This window comes from Schistocerca nitens, chromosome 1, assembly GCF_023898315.1.
Source record: "Schistocerca nitens isolate TAMUIC-IGC-003100 chromosome 1, iqSchNite1.1, whole genome shotgun sequence".
Taxonomy (NCBI): Eukaryota; Metazoa; Arthropoda; class Insecta; order Orthoptera; family Acrididae; genus Schistocerca; species Schistocerca nitens.
The window spans coordinates 1,132,201,552-1,132,221,581 of record NC_064614.1 but is presented as its reverse complement, the minus strand read 5'-3'; the positions used below and the strand labels follow the sequence as shown (position 1 = coordinate 1,132,221,581).

General features: G+C 38.1%; 1 protein-coding gene across 4 annotated transcripts in view; it reads left to right on the top strand.

Annotated features, from left to right (window-relative positions):
- LOC126199429 (organic cation transporter protein-like) overlaps positions 1 to 20,030 on the top strand; it is a 194,107-nt gene that overhangs the window by 162,650 nt on the left and 11,427 nt on the right. For all 4 annotated transcript variants that reach the window (XM_049936357.1, XM_049936365.1, XM_049936373.1 and 1 more), the window contains 3 exons: positions 1,400 to 1,554; positions 1,978 to 2,146; positions 7,772 to 8,011. In XM_049936357.1, the coding sequence (XP_049792314.1) occupies positions 1,400 to 1,554; positions 1,978 to 2,146; positions 7,772 to 8,011 (564 nt within the window). The remainder of the gene's footprint in view (positions 1 to 1,399; positions 1,555 to 1,977; positions 2,147 to 7,771; positions 8,012 to 20,030) is intronic.

Here is a 20,030-nt window from a genome sequence, read left to right as displayed (position 1 = left end):
TTCTCCTGCTGCCGCTTGGTGAATAGAGTTTTTATCTATCCAGTTATATCGTTGTTGTTGTGGTCTTCAGTACTGAGACTGGTTTGATGCAGCTCTCCATGCTACCCTATCCTGTACAAGTTTCTTCATCTCCTAGTACCTACTGCAACCTACATCCTTCTGAATCTGCTTAGTGTATTCATCTCTTGGTCTCCCTCTACGATTTTTACGCTCCACGCTGCCCTCCAATGCTAAATTTGTGATCCCTTGGTGCCTCAGAACATGTCCTACCAACCGGTCCCTTCTTCTTGTCAAGCTGTGCCACAAACTCCTCTTCTCCCCAATTCTATTCAATACCTCCTCATTAGTTATGTGATATACCCATCTAATCTTCAGCATTCTTCTGTAGCACCACATTTCGAAAGCTTCTATTCTCTTCCTGTCCAAACTATTTATCGTCCATGTTTCACTTCCATACATGGCTACACTCCATACAAATACTTTCAGAAACGACTTCCTGACACTTAAATCTATACTCGATGTTAACAAATTTCTCTTCTTCAGAAACGCTTTCCTTGCCATTGCCAGTCCCAGTTATATTATATTGTCAAAAATTGACTATTTTCATTGTAACATTAGTATTACTTGGTGTGATGTAGAGGAGATATTCTTCCATTCTAATAAAATGACTGAAATGATATACTATATTGCCAACTACTCTTGTTATTAATGTAAGTGATAACTGTGCAAAAAATGTAAAACAAAACAAATGTGAAGGAAGCTGAAGTCTGTGTTATATTTGTTTAAACAATATCAGTTATAATCTGTGAGCCTTAATGCACACAATTTGAATGTGCTGAGAGAGGTTATCAAGTGATCGAAGTGAAAAACAGGACGTTTTCTTCAATAAGACTGCAGACTCTTATCTTCATTTTGTCTAATTGAAATTGACAGTTTACCATTACTGATAAACATTGTGTCAACAGGCAAACAGAGTTAACTTAAAAAAATAGGTTGTGCCTGGTTTAAAAGACTGCAGAAAACTGCCTATTCCACTTTCATTTATTCATTGATCATGACCTGTACAATTTCACGTTATAGAGAACGTTCAGGGATGTGGAACAAGTCAAAGAACATGTTCCTGCTACCTGTAGGTTGAAGAGTACCTAATGAAGTGCTATGTTATATTCCTTTCCCCCATTGTTGTCAGAACTGTGCATGTTCTTCCAACACACACACACACACACACACACACACACACACACACACACATTTTAAGAAATATAAGCAACCACAGAACACGCCCAACACAAAAAATTACAGTTTTGATCATTTTATTACTTGTGTCACAAAATGACCACTTAAAATGGATTTTTTAAAATTTTTATTTTATTTATTTTTTTAATGAATATTGTTGCAGATTTGGGCGGAGACCAATTTTCTTCCTCTCCCTCGTCCTCCAGGTAATTGGTGGAATAGGAGCAGCAGTTCTGCCAAATTATTCATCGTTTGTTGCAGCTAGAATGTTGATTGGTGCTACTACTTCTGGAGTTTTTTTAGTAGCCTATGTTATAGGTAAGCAGAAGTGTTAGTCAGCTAAACTACAAGAATATTTCACACAAATTTCACATATCAAATGGTAGCACACACTCAGATATAGACTAAAAAGATAGTTTAATAGAACCAAGAATCCTTCATTTGAAACAAGAGATGGGAAGGTTGAGTATAATTATACCTTCGTATGTTACCAGTTGGGAAGTATCGACCTTTTCTATTTTTCTCTAACTGAAGTTAACTTTTAATATCATTTTTCTTAGATATATTTAAACCCCCATTTGCTGTACATTATCTATTTCCAGTATACCATATAGTCTTAATATTGTTGTATTACACTAAATAATGGGAGCTATTATATTACTTGACTTATGGAAGATTTTGAATAACTTTTTTTTTTTTAATTCATGTTACTGAAATCAATGCAGTTACCTCATTTTTCAGCAATGGAAATGGTTGGTCCAAGCAAAAGAATGGTTGCTGGTGTGTTGTGCCAAGTATTTGGTACAATTGGTTACTTGCTGACTGCATTCTTTGCTTACTTTATAAAAGAATGGAGAATTTTGCAGATAGCATTTTCCGTTCCTGGAGTGCTTTTCCTATCCTACTGGTGGTAAGGAAATAAATACAGTGTTATGTTTTATACTCCTCAGTGATTTTGACCAAATAGAGCCCATTGACAGAATGCTCTGTAGGTGATGCAACCAGATCTAAAATAATACATGATTGATGAAATCGGAGCTTTCGTACCATAACACTACACAAGGTGTTATTTTCAGATTAGAACTAAAATTAATGAATGTCCATATGACCACATCAGCTGTTTGTTATAGTCCATTCAAAGACCTAGGACCTGTTTCGCATCTTAAAGGTGAATACTTAGATGCATTTCTGTATAAAAGAAATACAATCTTAGTATAATAAAAATCATGAATGGTTTCTTTTAAAAAAACCTTAAAAAACCTGCACCACAAATGCTATTCTGTATAGGTGTTGTCAAATGCTGTCTGTTAAATAAACTTTACAAAACATTTGTTGAGGTGTGAAACCTGTCTTGTGCCTTTGAATGGGCTACAATAAACAGCTAATGTGGTCATTTGGACTTTCATTCATTTTAATTCTCATTTGATAATAACATCTTGTGTAATATTATGGTATGAAAGTTCCAGTTCCATCAACCATAACTTGATGTAATGCTTCTACATAGACGCTTTCTGTGATCATTGATGTCTTAGATAGGGAAGCTCAGAAAGTTCTTCTGTTAATTAAAAAAATAAAAAAAAACTTAAAGCCCTAGTTGCTATATAGGTCAGACTTGAAATATGTCTCAATAAACTGAAAAGAGTCTTGCTTAAAACATTTTCTTTGGGGAATAATGTTATATGCCTTGAAGCGATATTCTATTCTTGCCACAGCAATATCATTACCAATGATTTTTAAGCAAAACATACAGTCAGTAATTACAGTTTTTTTATGCACTGTCTGTGATGTATTAAATTTGTTTGTCTCTTTTCATTTGAAAAATTGTACTATGCAACATAGTTATATACCGTAAATTGGTCAGTAACTGTTTCAGCTAGAAGAAAATTTCCTGTGAGTCTAATGTTATGAATCTACTGGTGCGAAACAGGTAGAGGAAATGTAACAAAAAATTTTTCAAGTTACAAGGGCACTTTAAAAAATAAGTTACACATGTTGCACACTAAGGCCACAGCACAAAAAGAATGGTACAATATCAGAAGAAAAGATGTGCTCTACGTCTCCTGCAGACAGTTCTCTTGTGGTATGGATGACAAGTGCATCATAGTGTGCAGTGCAGTGGCACAACAACTGGAAAATGTATCCCAAAGTAGAAGACAATGTTCTAACTGAAGCTGCATAGAAGTGGGTGATGCTGCTCGGCAGGGAACGCCATTGACCATAGATGACTGTCCAGGCAATTGAGGAACTGATTTGCAGCAGTCACAAATTTTTCAATAATGAGGATATTGACACCGCAGTTCTCAAATGGCTCTGTGACTAAGGAGCAAATTTCTAACACTGAGAAGTTGAAAGATTGGTAAAACATAGTGACGGCCTTGGGAGAGCCAGTCATGACATAACTCTTACCATCTGGTGAGCAAGATGTAAGAGACAGGCGAAATACCCTCAGACTTCAAGAAGAATATAATAATTCCAATCCCAAAGAAAGCAGGTGTTGACAGATGTGAAAATTACCGAACTATCAGTTTAATAAGTCACAGCTGCAAAATACTGACGTGAATTCTTTACAGATGAATGGAAAAACTGGTAGAAGTTGACCTCGGGGAAGATCTGTTTGGATTACGTAGAAATATTGGAACACGTGAGGCAATACTGACCTTATGCCTTATCTTAGAAGAAAGATTAAGGAAAGGCAAACCTACATTTCTAGCATTTGTAGACATAGAGAAAGCTTTTGACAATGTTGACTGGAATACTCTCTTTCAAATTCTGAAGGTGGCAGGGGTAAAATACAGGGAGCGAAAGGCTATTTACAATTTGTACAGAAACCAGATGGCAGTTATAAGAGTTGAGGGGCATGAAAGGTAAGCAGTGGTTGGGAAGGGAGCGAGACAGGGTTGTAGCCTATCCCCGATGTTATTCAATCTGTATATTGAGCAAGCAGTACAGGAAACAAAACAAAAATTTGGAGTAGGCATTAAAATCCATGGAGAAGAAATAAAAACTTTGAGGTTTGCCGATGACATTGTAATTCTGTCAGAGACAGCAAACGACTTGGAAGAGCAGTTGAACGGAATGGACAGTGTCTTGAAAGGAGGATATGAGATGAACATCAACAAAAGCAAAACGAGGATAATGGAATGTAGTCGAATTAAGTCGGGTGATGCTGAGGGAATTAGATTAGGAAATGAGACACTTAAAGTAGTAAAGGAGCTTTGCTATTTGTGGAGCAAAATAACTGATGATGGCCGAAGTGGAGAGGATATAAAATGTAGACTGGCAATGGCAAAGAAAGCGTTTCTGAAGAAGAAAAATTTGTTAACATCGAGTATAGATTTAAATGTCAGGAAGTCGTTTCTGAAAGTATTTGTATGGAGTGTAGCCATGTATGGAATTGAAACGTGGACAATAAATAGTTTGGACAAAAAGAGAATAGAAGCTTTCGAAATGTGGTGCTACAGAAGAATGCTGGAGATTAGATGGGTAGATCACATAACTAATGAGGAGGTATTGAATAGAATTGGGGAGAAGAGGAGCTTGTGGCACAACTTTATTAGAAGAAGGGATTGGTTGGTAGGACATGTTCTGAGACATCGAGGGATCACCAATTTAGTATTGGAGGGCAGCGTGGATGGTAAAAATCATAGAGGGAGACCAAGAGATGAACACACAAAGCAGATTCAGAAGGGTGTATGCTGCAGTAGGTACTGGGAGATAAAGAAGCTTGCACAGGATAGAGTAGCATGGAGAGCTGCATCAAACCAGCCTCAGGACTGAAGACCACAACAACAACAACATGTCACAGACAGGTCAGACATTTTTAACATTTCAGCATGCAGTTGAGAATGGATACAAAGCCAAAATCATGACAATTAATAGTCAAATGACAGAAATTTTTTCCAAAAAATTCTGTACGAGTGTGGCCCTCCAAGAAAGACAGATTATGATACTGCCTCCTCAGAATTTGATTCTTGATTATGATAATCAGTGAAAATTTGAATTGCAGCACGTAATATTTCTGTAAGTAAACATGATTATATCCAAAAGCTGTATAAAGGTTGTGCACATATTGCTCATCAAACTCCTGTGTTGACTAATAATAATCATACCTATAATGATTTTAAATATTAACCCTCTTAATGGTGCCAAATTTCAAAGTTTATTTGACATACAAAAAAAGTATATTAGCTCTGTATCTTTCAGAGGGGACCATGGTGTTTTTTGAGGGGAGTTAAGACGAAAACACAGTAAAGGTAAAAATATGAGGGTCATTCCATGGTGATTATGATGTATTGGGTAAACATGTTGTCGCCATAATTGCAGTAAATACATTCAAAAGACCATGGCAGACATGACCAAAATCGACCAACAGTTTGCAACCACATGTGAGGATGGCTCAGTACAAGTGCCAGAAACATTCAATGTGAGGCTGGCAATGCTACTAGATGGATCCTCCCCCACCTACCTTGTTCACCAGACTCCAGTCCATGTGATTCTGACCACATTCCACAACAGAGGAAACCACTGCATGGGAGGGGCTTTGCAAACAGGGGAATGTCCTCAGGGCATCTCGGTGACAGGTGGCACACATTAATGGCAATGGCAGTGGCATTCAGTGCTTTCCCCATTTTTGGAAATGTTTATATGCAATAGGGGACTATTTTGAAGCACAGTAGTTTGAACTCATACATAATAAATTTACTTAGAGTTCCAAATCATGTGTATCATTTCAACCTTTTACCACAACCTACAGTACAGGAAGGCAACGGCCTTGCCGCAGTGGCTACACCGGTTCCCGTGAGATCACCGAAGTTAAGCGCTGTCGGGCGTGGCCGGCGCTTGGATGGGTCACCATCCCGCCGCCATGTGCTGTTGCCATTTTTCGGGGTGCACTCAGCCTCGTGATGCCAATTGAGGAGCTACTCGACCGATTAGTAGCGGCTTCGGTCAAAGAATACCGTCCTAACGGTCGGGAGTGCGGTGTGCTGACCACACGCCCCTCCTTATCCGCATCTTCCTCGGAAGATGACACGGCGGCCGGACGGTCCCGGAAGGGCCACTTGTGGCCTAAAGACGGAGCTTTACAGTACAGGAACCCTGTTTTATGTTGGCATTCAGATACACACTGCCGTACTGGTTCAGTGCACATCTTGGAATCCTCATGTTGTTGCTGTACTTCCGAATATACCATTGTTGCCATGACTTACAGAATGACACTCGTAAAAAGTCAATACTTTTGATTTAAAGGGGACCACTCACTGAAAAGCAGAAATGTTGAGTCATCAGCAGGCACAACCAAAAAGAAGAAAACTTGATAACTTTCAGAGTAATTCTTTTTTGAGGTAAAGAAAACACACACACACACATGAAACTTCCTGGGCATGCTGCACACTGGTGTGTGCTAGTGTGTGCCTCAAGGATAACTTATATATGTGTAGTTCAGAGAAGCTGGTGATGGAGGAAAGGATCCATATGGCCCATGTTGTGAAGCAGCTGTTGAAATTGAGCATGTTGTGCTCAGCCGCACGTTGTGCCACTGGGAGGTGTGATGTGCTCACTGGGTGGCCACTGGGTGGCACAACATGTCGATGTCTGATTCGCAACCTGGACCATGTGGATCCTTCCCCGTACTCCGCAGATGGGAACTATCCTTTCGCTTCTGTAAATGTCCGGCCTCAAATCTCTGGTAAACCACTGTTCCCTCATCCTCTCCTCTTCGTCCACCCTGACATTCCCTCCAAATTCCTGCCCCCACGTTACCTTCAATATGTATCACTCTCTGCCAGCTCAGACAACTATGCATCACAAGCTTAGCCCATGTACTTGCCACCCCTCCCACCTACATTCTTAGCCAGCAAACTCGCTATCTCCCTCTGAGCCACAGCCACCCACCCCGAATCCCTCTCCTTGCCTCTCACCTCTATCCACCCTACCCGACACAATACCCACCACAATCTAATCCACCTGCCAAACTGCAGCACTGGCATTGTTTGTCCAACCAGCACAATGTAGGGACATAGGTGTGTGTACACATACACATGAGCGTGTGTTCATGTGTGAATTGCGCATTAAAATAAAACCGCAGAATGAGACAGAAATAGTGGAGGAGCATATTTAAAACTTTATTTTTTCATTCACTTAACATGTTATCCCTATAGACTGCATCATGAGAGGGAACTCTTAAAGATGTTGAAGTAGCGAAAGTACACTGCAGGGACGCAGCCATTATAAAACTGCTTCTGTAATGTATACTGTCAACTTAACTGTGATTAATGACAGGCCACCTTTGTTCTGCTTGTAAACCATTTACTGTCTTGAATTCATACCAATTAGTAACTTAATAACTAGTGAAAAAATGACTATTAAAAATAAACGTAATTTTCTGGTTATACTATCCTGCCACCTTCTTCTATCATTCAATATTTAAAAATTTTGTCAAAATATTGATAAATTTTTGAAGGATAGCAATTAAAAATTCCCATTTTTATAACATTTCAGAAATTAGGTACTTTATATTTATAAATTAATTTTTAAGGTTCATACCAGAATCAGTAAGATGGTTACTCACAAAAGGCAAAACTGATGAAGCCAAGCACTTGATTCTCAAGGTAGCCAAGGAAAATAAAGCAGATGTTCCAGATGATGTGCTGGACAAACTACTAGAAGAAGAGAGAATTCAGGCACGGACTGCAGCCGCTGTTCAAAAGCCATCTCTGCTGGATCTAATGAGGAACGGCAATTTAAGGAAGAAATCATTAAATATATTTTTCCAGTGGTAAGTTCTATATAATTCTGGCAGATCATTTTCAAGTAAGATGATGAATGTAACTGCTTATCAGTGGTGTCTTGTACTATACGAGGACTGCAAGAAGAGGTCACTGATGGAGTAGCTGTATCAGTACCAATCAAACACTATCACCAATTATTGACTGCTTTCTTGTCACTGCCAGCATATTGTATCATCTCTGTTAGTAAAAAAATAGGTAAATACAATAATAATTAATTGAAAGGCTTGCTTGTTGATGTAATTATTTAAAGAGACATTATTTGAATGAATTCTTTGAATATCCTTGAAGATAATAGACATAACAGTTCCCAGTCTCACCAAAGATTGCTAAAATGGCTCTTTCGACAATAAGGTGTGATTTCATGGAGATGAATAATTGACAATACAGTATTACCTGTTTAGATGACTGTCTCCACACTGGTATTTATGTGTGGACAGCCACACAATTGTAAATATGTAGACTTTGCCCTTAAACATTTAAAAGACAGGAATAATGAGTGCACTCAGATATGAAGTGACTATAAATGAATTAATCAGAAAATAAAATTTACCTGGTTTGATTCTATATGGAACAGGCGCGCACGGTGACTGTGTTTATTAAAATTGAGAAACACAAAGCAGTCACTTGCCAATAATCTGTTTATTACGTTTATGCAGTAAACAGATTATTAGTGACTGATTGCTGTACATTTCTCATTTTTAATACAACTCAACTTCTTTTTATTAGCTTGTCAGGTATAGTGTGCCATACAATGTGTTTGCATCAGTACCTGTGCTCCTGACCTAACACTATAGCCTTAATCTAATCGCATTCGGGAGGACGACGGTTCAATCCCGCGTCCGGCCATCCTGATTTAGGTTTTCCGTGATTTCCCTAAATCCCTCCAGGCAAATGCCGGGATGGTTCCTTTCAAAGGGCACGGCCGACTTCCTTCCCCGTCCTTCCCTCATCCGATGAGACCGATGACCTCGCCGTCTGGCCTCCTTCCCCAAAACAACCAACCAACCAACCTTAATCTAAAATTAAGCAAAAGTTACTTCACAATGAATTATTGTATTCGTATAAAATTGTTTGTCATGCAGACAAAATGTAGACGTTACGCATTGTAACTCAGAATGAAGTAAGTGGTGTACTCTACAGTGTACATTTGAGTATCTAGTTAGAAAAATGGGTACACATTCTCAATACTTATCATCACAAAACAGCCCTACAGGCAAAATAAAAGATGTTACACAAAGGCTGCAACACTGTAGCATGTCATATAATTACTTAGTGTAACCAGCGGGATTGCTACACACACACACACACACACACACACACACATATCTATCCCAACTACAAGGGTATGTTTTGTTTCGATAATTGGTTTTCAATCTGAAAGTGAACTGAAAGCTGGTGCAGTCTCTTTAAATTTCCTTTCCCTAGGATTTACTATATCAGAAAACATCTATGTATTTTTTATGCCTGTAAATTCTTTTTTTATCTGCCACTATGATTATTATCATCATCATCATCATCATCATCATCATTTGTGGCTGCAGTAGTAGAGTACTGCCAGTATTGATTTTATTAGTTCATAGTCAGTATTATTTATTTGCATTGTCACTATAGGCACTCAAATCATTTTAACACTATTAGTCATATTAAAATTGCTATTTCTTTGGTAACTATGATGTAAAAAAGGTACTGCATATATGAAACTCTGGTCCAGTATAAGAGAGGGCCTAATAACCCTTAGCAGATCAGATAAAATAAATAAATAAAAATATCTTATGACCATTCTCTTACAATATGCCAGGAGGTACAAGCAAAAATATATTTTATAAACTGTATCTGAGATGAGGTGAATTGGGGATTGCAAAATATTTCACTAAATGACTGAATGAATTTCGTGAGGTGAATGGATTTGTTTTCAGGCATAAACACACTAAACTGCCTATGAGGAATCATATTTCCCTGTAACTTTCTGCTGGCAATGAGAAGGGTAATCTGTACTGAGTATTAGTAGCAACATTAGACTGTAGCTCTGTGCTTGTCCCAGCTTACAGTGTAGAAGTACCAATGGGCCAGGCAAATTGTTTGCTGAAATAATAAATGAGCTGTCACTCTCTATCAGCTAATTAATTTTGTTCACATCTTTTTTATTGTGGTAACTTCTTTTACCACAGATTCACTCCTTCTTTGATCTGCCAGGTGACGGAATCTTTTACATTACCAACTTCAACTGTTAAGGTTTGGGCTCTTAGTTTGTGCATTCTTTCTGTGTGTTTAAGTTGTGTGGAAATAATTTTTCTGGTGCATTTGTCAGTTTCCTTCATGAACGAACAGAGTGCAGACCTGCCTCATGCTTGCTGTTCTTGCTTACTGTGGGAGAATTTATTTTCTGTTGTCTGATCAGGTTTCACTTCTTTTTCTTGCAGCCAGCTGGCTTTTCTTCTTTTGTTGACTGCTGGTAATGACTGAACCGTTCAGTGCCCTTTTTTTCCACATGCAATTTCATTAACTTGCGTAACTAAGTTCCTTTGTACCACGGGTGATTTGTTCTGAGCATCTGCAGTTTCTGTAATTTACATTATTAATTGTAATTTAGTATGTCTATGCATTTGTAGAACAGTATCCTTCACAGTATGAAGGCTTTCACGACCGGATGACATATCTTCTGGTAAACCTTCCGGGATGTAAGGTCGTGGTCCATGAAACTCTTCAGCTCACCGGAGGAGAAACACCCCTCTGAAGATGTCCAGCGCAGCTCTGGACGAAACGTTAGGAGCTGAAGAGTTTCATGGACCACGACCTTACATCCCGGAAGGTTTACCAGAAGTTAGTATCCTTCACTACTGTCAGGTGTTAAGAGTTTTCTCAGCATCGCCAATCTGACTAGTGGGATTCATAACTGATTGCTGATCATGAAAATCAGTATCCCTTACAAATAGTAATTAGAAAAATTAAATTGTGTAAGTTAATTAATTAATTATCTAGCTACACTAACACACAAATATATCTTACCCTTCTAAGAAATATTACCACTGTTGCCAAATACCATGTAATGATGTCCAGCTGTAAAACATTGTAGACTAGACGCACTTTGTCTGTTAAAATCTTGGCACAAAGGAATGCCACTATTACTTGTGCTATGATTAAACAGCAATGGTGAGATTGTCTTTCTGAAAGAAGTTCTGCACATACAAAAATTTTGAAAAATTTAGTTCTTATACTCTGCACAGATAAGTCACCAGTGTTAAAAAGAAAGTTTTAACTTTTTTAAAAAATCAACAGACATGTGGCCTGTTGGGATTTGTTTCCTTCTGCCCTGGCATCTTTCCATCCACTTGGTATGGTTCGAATCAAGATTTTATGCATGAAAATGAAAACAGTGCATGGATTAGTAGACAATAATCAAGTGCTGTCACAGTTACCAAATGTGGTGTCTATGTAAATAAAAAATGAAATCAATAAATACAATTTTAATAATAATTACTTGAAAGATATGATTGCTGAAATAATTATTTGAAGAGATGTTACTGAAATGAATTCTTTGAATATTCTTGGAGCTACATAAATATAACAATTTTGAGTCTTGCCAAAGATTGCTAAAATGGCTCTCTCAATAATAAAATGTGTCTTGGTTGAAATGAATATTTGACATTGTTACATGCTGAGATGTCTTACTCCCATATCATTATTTATAAACGGAAGCCACATATAAATATGTAGAATTTTCTCCTAAAATTTAAAACAGGAATTGTGAGGGCATTCAGATATGGAGTACCTATAAATGATTTACAAAAAAATATAATGTACCTTATTTTTTAATAGTGTCTCTGGTAGGGTGCGCTATACAATGTACTTACGTCAGTATCTGCGCTCCTGATCTGAATAGCCTTAGTCCAAAATTCACATACAATAAAATAGCCATACAGTGCAATGCAGAATTGTGCAGTTCACTCTGATGCAGAAGGAAGCAGACAGAGAAAGCTGAACAACAGTTAAAAAAGTGAAGCACAGAATTCCATCAGTGATTGCATAAAAACTGCCTAACTGTCCTCTATCTCTGAAAATGTGTCTCTGGACATAGATAAAAATTTAATTAATTTTGGTGTTGGTATTGCAGTACTTAGCAGGCAACAGTGTTTTTAATGTATCTGCTTTTATGAAAGCTGAAGTGACACAGGTCATTAACACTTGCTGAAATCTCATATATAACTGTGCTTGAAACCATTGAACATATTGACATGTTAGATGCATTAAAGACAATGTTTTCTGCTGGCATAAGTTGGTGCAGCAAAAAGCAGTCAATATTGGTCCACATTATTCATTTTGTGTCAGTGCAGTCACTCCCATCAGCCACCTTTCTGGGAGTGTTCTTAGAGTATTGTTGTTGTTGTTGTGGTCTTCAGTCCTGAGACTGGTTTGATGCAGCTCTCCATGATACTCTATCCTGTGCAAGCTTCTTCATCTCCCAGTACCTACTGCAGCCTACATCCCTCTGATTCTGCTTAGTGTATTCATCTCTTGGTCTCCCTCTACGATTTTTACCCTCCACACTGCCCTACAATGCTAAATTTGTGATCCCTTGATGCCTCAAAACATGTCCTACCAACCCATCCCTTCTTCTAGTCAAGTTGTGCCACAAACCTCTCTTCTCCCCAATCCTATTCAATACCTCCTCATTAGTTACATGATCTACCCACCTTATCTTCAGCATTCTTCTGTAGCACCACATTTCGAAAGCTTCTATTCTCTTCTTGTCCAAACTAGTTATCGTCCATGTTTCACTTCCATACATGGCTACACTCCATACAAAAACTTTCAGAAACGACTTCCTGACACTTAAATCTATACTCGATGTTAACAAATTTCTCTTCTTCAGAAACACTTTCCTTGCCATTGCCAGTCTACATTTGATGTCTTCTCTACTTCGACCATCATCAGTTATTTTGCTCCCCAAATAGCAAAACTCCTTTACTACTTTAAGTGTCTCATTTCCTAATCTAATTCCCTCAGCATCACCTGATTTAATTTGACTACATTCCATGATCCTCGTTTTGCTTTTGTTGATGTTCATCTTATATCCTCCTTTCAAGACACTGTCCATTCCGTTCAACTGCTCTTCCAAGTCCTTTGCTGTCTTTGACAGAATTACAATGTCATCGGCAAACCTCAAAGTTTTTACTTCTTCTCCATGAATTTTAATACCTACTCCGAATTTTTCTTTTGTTTTCTTTACTGCTTGCTCAATATACAGATTGAATAACATCGGGGAGAGGCTACAACCCTGTCTCACTCCTTTCCCAACCACTGCTTCCCTTTCATGCCCCTCGACTCTTATAACTGCCATCTGGTTTCTGTACAAATTGCAAATAGCCTTTCGCTCCCTGTATTTTACCCCTGCCACCTTTAGAATGTGAAAGAGAGTATTCCAGTCAACATTGTCAAAAGCTTTCTCTAAGTCTACAAATGCTAGAAACGTAGGTTTGCCTTTTCTTAATCTTTCTTCTAAGATAAGTCGTAAGGTTAGTATTGCCTCACGTGTTCCAACATTTCTACGGAATCCAAACTGATCTTCCCCAAGGTCCGCTTCTACCAGTTTTTCCATTCGTCTGTAAAGAATTCGCGTTAGTATTTTGCAGCTGTGACTTATTAAACTGATAGTTCGGTAATTTTCACATCTGTCAACACCTGCTTTCTTTGGGATTGGAATTACTATATTCTTCTTGAAGTCTGAGGGTATTTCGCCTGTCTCTTACATCTTGCTCACCAGATGGTAGAGTTGTGCCATGACTGGCTCTCCCAAGGCCATCAGTAGTTCTAATGGAATGTTGTCTACTCCCGGGGCCTTGTTTCGACTCACGTCTTTCAGTGCTCTGTCAAACTCTTCACGCAGTATCTTATCTCCCATTTCGTCTTCGTCTACATCCTCTTCCATTTCCATAATATTGTCCTCAAGTACATCACCCTTGTATAAACCCTCTATATACTCCTTCCACCTTTCTGCTTTCCCTTCTTTGCTTAGAACTGGGTTGCCATCTGAGCTCTTGATATTCATACAAGTGGTTCTCTTCTCTCCAAAGGTCTCTTTAATTTTCCTGTAGGCAGTATCTATCTTACCCCTAGTGAGACAAGCCTCTATATCCTTACATTTGTCCTCTAGCCATCCCTGCTTATCCATTTTGCACTTCCTGTCGATCTCATTTTTGAGACGTTTGTATTCCTTTTTGCCTGCTTCATTCACTGCATTTTTATATTTTCTCCTTTCATCAATTAAATTCAATATTTCTTCTGTTACCCAAGGATTTCTATTAGCCCTCGCCTTTTTACCTACTTGATCGTCTGCTGCCTTCACTACTTCATCCCTCAGAGCTACCCATTCTTCTTCTACTGTATTTCTTTCCCCCATTCCTGTCAATTGTTCCCTTATGCTCTCCCTGAAACTCTCTACAACCTCTGGTTCTTTCAGTTTATCCAGGTCCCATCTCCTTAAATTCCCACCTTTTTGCAGTTTCTTCAGTTTCAATCTGCAGTTCATAACCAATAGATTGTGGTCAGAATCCACATCTGCCCCTGGAAATGTCTTACAATTTAAAACCTGGTTCCTAAATCTCTGTCTTACCATTATATAATCTATCTGATACCTTTTAGTATCTCCAGGATTCTTCCAGTTATACAACCTTCTTTTATGATTCTTGAACCAAGTGTTAGAGTATAAGTACGTATAAACTGTGATAAGGACGTCACTGTGTATGAGAATAACTTTAATTAACAAATGTTTCTGTTATTTGTGTCAAATCCTTAAGTTAATTTACTGGCTAACAAATCCTTTTCATTACAAGTTCTAAAAAAAGAACTGAAAAAATTACAAATTTATGCATATCTTAGATAAATTTGATAGATCTAGACAGCTATAGTACCAAAATAAAGCACCAAATGCTGAGCTCTCACAATTAACAACTTTTAGTTGATGTTTTTAAATAACAAGTGTGATGGAGTTATTAGATATTGGTTTGTCCTTCAGTTGTGTCAAAAATGTGAATGAGAAGTTTGCTGAAGTACATTTGAGTCACATTATAAGGATGAATCGAATATAAATGATCTTTGAATTGAGTGACCACTGAACACACTAAGAGTTTCAAGGCTTTCAGGTACGTGAGGAAGGATTTTTGGTTGGAAGTCTGCTCCCAAGATGCCTCGTTCTCTCCGTGTTCAATTAATGCCACAACAAACAAAAAAAGAGGTGCATCATGTAGCTGCAAAATGTGTCACAATAAAATTAATCATGAAAGTGAATGTTAATTGTAACAATATAAGGAAAAGATAGATTGTTACTTAACATAAAGATGACACTTTAAGTTGCAGACAGCCACAACAAAAAGACAGTTACACATTATATATATGTGGTGTCTGTTCTTTTGGACATGTCTGAAAGAACAGACATCACATACCAGGTGATCAAAAGGTCAGTATAAATTTGAAAACTTAATAAACCATGGAATAATGTAGATAGAGAGATTCAAATTGACACACATGCTTGGAATGACATGGGGTTTTATTAGAATAAAAAAAACAAAGTTCACAAAATGTCCTACAGAAGGCGCATGACAATCGTGTATAAAAGGAGCTGTAATGAGAGAGACGTGACAGGTGAGAGGTATGCCGATATGTTACAGAATCACATCATCCCCAGCCTGGCTGATAAACACCTGCTGGAACGTACGATGTTTATGCAGGATGGCACTCCACCCCATATTGCTAGACGCGTGAAAGATCTCTTGCGCGTGTCGTTTGGTGATGATCGTGTGCTTAGCTGCCACTTTCGTCATGCCTGGCCCCCCAGGTCCCCAGACCTCAGTCCGTGTGATTATTGGCTTTGAGGTTACCTGAAGTCGCAAGTGTATCGTGATTGACCGACATCTCTAGGGATGCTGAAAAACAATATCCAACGCCAATGCCTCACCATAACTCCGGACACACTTTACAGTGCTGTTCACAACATTATTCCTCGACTACATCTATTGTTGAGGAATGATGGTGGACATATTGAGCATTTCCTGTAAAGAACATCATCTTTGCTTTGTCTTACTTTGTTATGCTAATTATTGCTATTCTGATCAGATAAAGCACCATCTGTCCGACATTTTTTGAACTTTTGTATTTTTTTGGTTGTAATAAAACCCCATGTCATTCCAAGCATGTGTGTCAATTTGTACCTCTCTATCTACATTATTCCGTGATTTATTCAGTTTACAAATTTATACTGACTTTTTGGTCACCCGGTATATATAATTAAGATGAGGATGGCCAATGATCTGTTCAGTGCAGGTGCACACCAGGCTAGAACTCTTATGGAAATTGGCTAAATGCTGCGAGTAGTGAGCAAGGAATACTACCAGGTGTAGAAGTATTAAACTGGAATTTCCCTATAGATGGTGTTAGCCGTCTGTGTAGGACCTGTGAGACCACATCTGCAGCACCGTTTGCTTCCCATATTGGCTGACGATGAACATCAACAAACAGTAACCCAAGTTCCATACATTGGTATCTGTTTCAAACCTGTAAGCATGTTGAGTTTTCTGCCTATGAAGTACGATTTGTGGGCAGCATTGGTTTTCTGTTATCATTTGAAGAACACTGCTGCAGAATCACATCAAATGCTTGTCGATGCTTCTGGCAAACATTCTCTTTGGGAAACACAGTGTTTTGAGTGATTAAAAAAATTTTAAAGTGGTGATTTTGACATGAGAAATGACGAGCACAGGAAACCACTGAACACCTTTGTAGACAATGAATTGCAGGCATTATAGGATGAAGATGACAGTCAAACTCAACAGGAACTCATGGAACAATTGAATGTGATGCAGAAAGCTGTTTCTCTTCAATTGAAAGCTATGGGAAACATGCAGAAAGTGGGAAAATGTGTTCTGTATGAACTGAATCAAAAACAACAAGCAAATCAAAAGACCACTTGTGAAATGCTGCTCGCCAGATACAAAAAAAGTCATTTCTCCATCAAATAGCGACAGGTGATGAAAAATGGATATATTTTGAGAATCCTAAGCATCATAAGTCACGAGTGAATCCAGTCAAACCATCAACATCCACTCAAGACCAAATCACTTTGGAAAGAAGACAATGCTCTGTGTTTGGTGGGATCAGAAGAAGCTGGTGAAACTTTTAACACTGATCGCTACCAACAGCAAATGATGATTTAAATTGAGTATAACATGAAAAATGACTGGAATATGGAAAACGGCAACACAAAGTCATATTGCTCCATGATAATGCCCCATCACACACAACAAAACAGGTCAGGGAAACAATTGAGGTGTTGAGTTGGGAAATACTAGGGTATGCAGCTTATTCTCCAGATGTGGTTCCATCCAATTATCATCTATTTGTATCATTGGGACAAGCTCTCACTGAACAGTGCTTCAATCCATATGAAAATGTACGAAAATGGCTCGCTGACTGGTTCGCTTCAAAAGAAGAACTGTTGTTTTAGGTGTGGCATTCATAGTGTGCCGGAGAGGTGGGAGAAATATGTAAATAGCAATGTAGATTATTTTGAATAAAATATTGTTTATCAGTTTCAAACAACACATGTTTAATTATTGCAACCAAATTCTTCTGCACCTGGAACATTAGCAACATGTGAATAAGTTACTAGAGTGGTCTATGCAGTTGCAATGACCACTGTGTCTGGATGATGCAGGAGACCTGGGTTAGAATCTCGGTCCAGTACAAATTTTCTAGTTTTCTCTTTGACATAAATCAAAGCCCACTCATAGCCAATGTCTGTAATTTCTTTGTGACTTACACATTAGCTTTCAGCCAAAATCTTCTTGAGAGTAGGAAACACATACACATTCATTCACACAAGAAAGCACATCTCATGCACACATCTGATTTGAGTTGCCAGAGATGGCAGTCATGTGTGTGAGGGTGCTTGCGTGTGAAAATGACTGTGTGTGCATATCGTTTTCTGATGAAGTCGTTGGCTGAAAGCTAGTGAGTGATTGTCTTTTCATTGCTCCTGTCTACAACTTAGCATGTCATAATTTTTTTTGGTAAGAAGCAATCCACCTTTTCCTTATATTGTTGATGTTCCAACTTGGAGTATCATTTGTTTGAGTGTTAATTTTGACATTTATTTTGCTATTTATTCCCTCATTTTGGGGAAAGAACCTTTCCATAACCCTCAGTGAGGTACTGGTATAATGAAGAAAGAACAAGAGCAAGTCAGTTACACCACCCACTGGCACTACAGCACAGAACATTAGGACTATCTATGAACTTGATGAAGGCAGTCAACACTTAATTGTACTCATAATCTCTGTCACACTTAAGTTGCAGTGGTGGCAGTCAGTCATTTGGAAGGGGTTGGCAATGTGTGGAGACACAGGTTATTATGTTATGATTTTGAGTGAAGATCAAAAATATGCTGTAATTGAAATTTCTTCTGCCTCTCATACAAAGGACAAATAATAAAATGAAATACTTTTGGTAAAAATCATCATATTTAATGAAACTTAGACCCAGCATAACAGCACTGAAAGAACATGATCAGTGTAGAATAATGAAGGATCAGGTAGAGGGTACAGATGAAAGTCAAGACATGGTTGTCTAGTGGTTGATTTCCTCCAGAAATGTTTGACCATTAATCCTGCAATCTTCATTATCAACTTCAGGATTCCTGCTGGTCAAAAACATGGAGTGACATGATCAGAAATGTGCTGCTCTCTCATGACATTACTAGGCTAACACTGCAACAATAACACAACAGTTGCTGGCTTCTGTGCAATGGACCATCCTTCAACAACAACAGCTCTGAAAAGCTGTAGGAAGCATCACTCATGTGGCTTGACAAAATCCCAGATATAAACAATCTGATCACATGTACCACAAACTGTAAGTCTGCACTTTGTTGCAAATATCCTTCCATGGATTCTTGCTGTGTTCCTCAAAGAGGCTTACCAGTCAGTAATATTTCCCAGCCTATTATTATTTGACTCCTGTTCTCATTGCAATAGGTCATGTGTAACAACATTATGAGTTTGAAGGTGCAAGTGCTAAGACCTGTTCCATGCACCTATTTACAGAAGTAAAGAAGAGTTGTTTGGCAATAATTAAACTACCCATAATTTTATCTGATTGAGATTCTAATTTCAAGTTTGGATATATGAATTAAAAACTGTGAATTTTATACTTTTTTGGCAGTTATAAGTTTTTCTCTCACACTTACTAAAAAATGTAATTTTAATGGATCAGTTAAAGCTGTTATAATTATTGTGTTGAACGAAACAGTCTAAACCTCTGCTTACATCAAACAAATACAGATAAAACATCTACTTACTTTCTTGAAACTGACAGCAAAAACAGCTAAACTGACAGACATTTAGAATTAATGAGTCTTGTAGTCCTGAAAAATAGAAAAAAGAATCCTTTTGGAGTTGTTTGGCACATTACACATTCCTAGTGGCACTGTATTGGGCTGCCAGCATAAGACATGAAAGGCGGAATTTCTGATTAGGAGTATCTTCAATATACTAGTAGATACTGATAAGAAATATTTACCTCCTCCCCTGAAACAACACAAGATCTTGTCAGTGGGAGAGGAGAGATTAATTATCTAACTGATGCATAATAGTCCACAAAAAACTGCACACTGTAGTCATTCTTTCTCATCAGAATTAAATGTGAACATGATTGAATCATGTCAGTAGCTATTATTTTCAATATGTATTTCTGAAGTATTTGGTTTTCCATTAGTGGCACCCAGCTCTCTTTCTGGCTGAGGGCTGGATGATACCCACTATTCCCTTGATCTTTGATACTGGACAGACAGATATTTTCTGATTCAAATCATTTTCAGTGACAAGCAGCTTCTGTTGTCATTTATCTGTTACCTGGGAAGTTCTGATGAGCATTCTTGTCTCACAGGTAAGTCTATTATCAAATGATGCTGTGGTATTTAGACTCTTGTTTTGCTGCATCACTTGCTAGGCTATATGT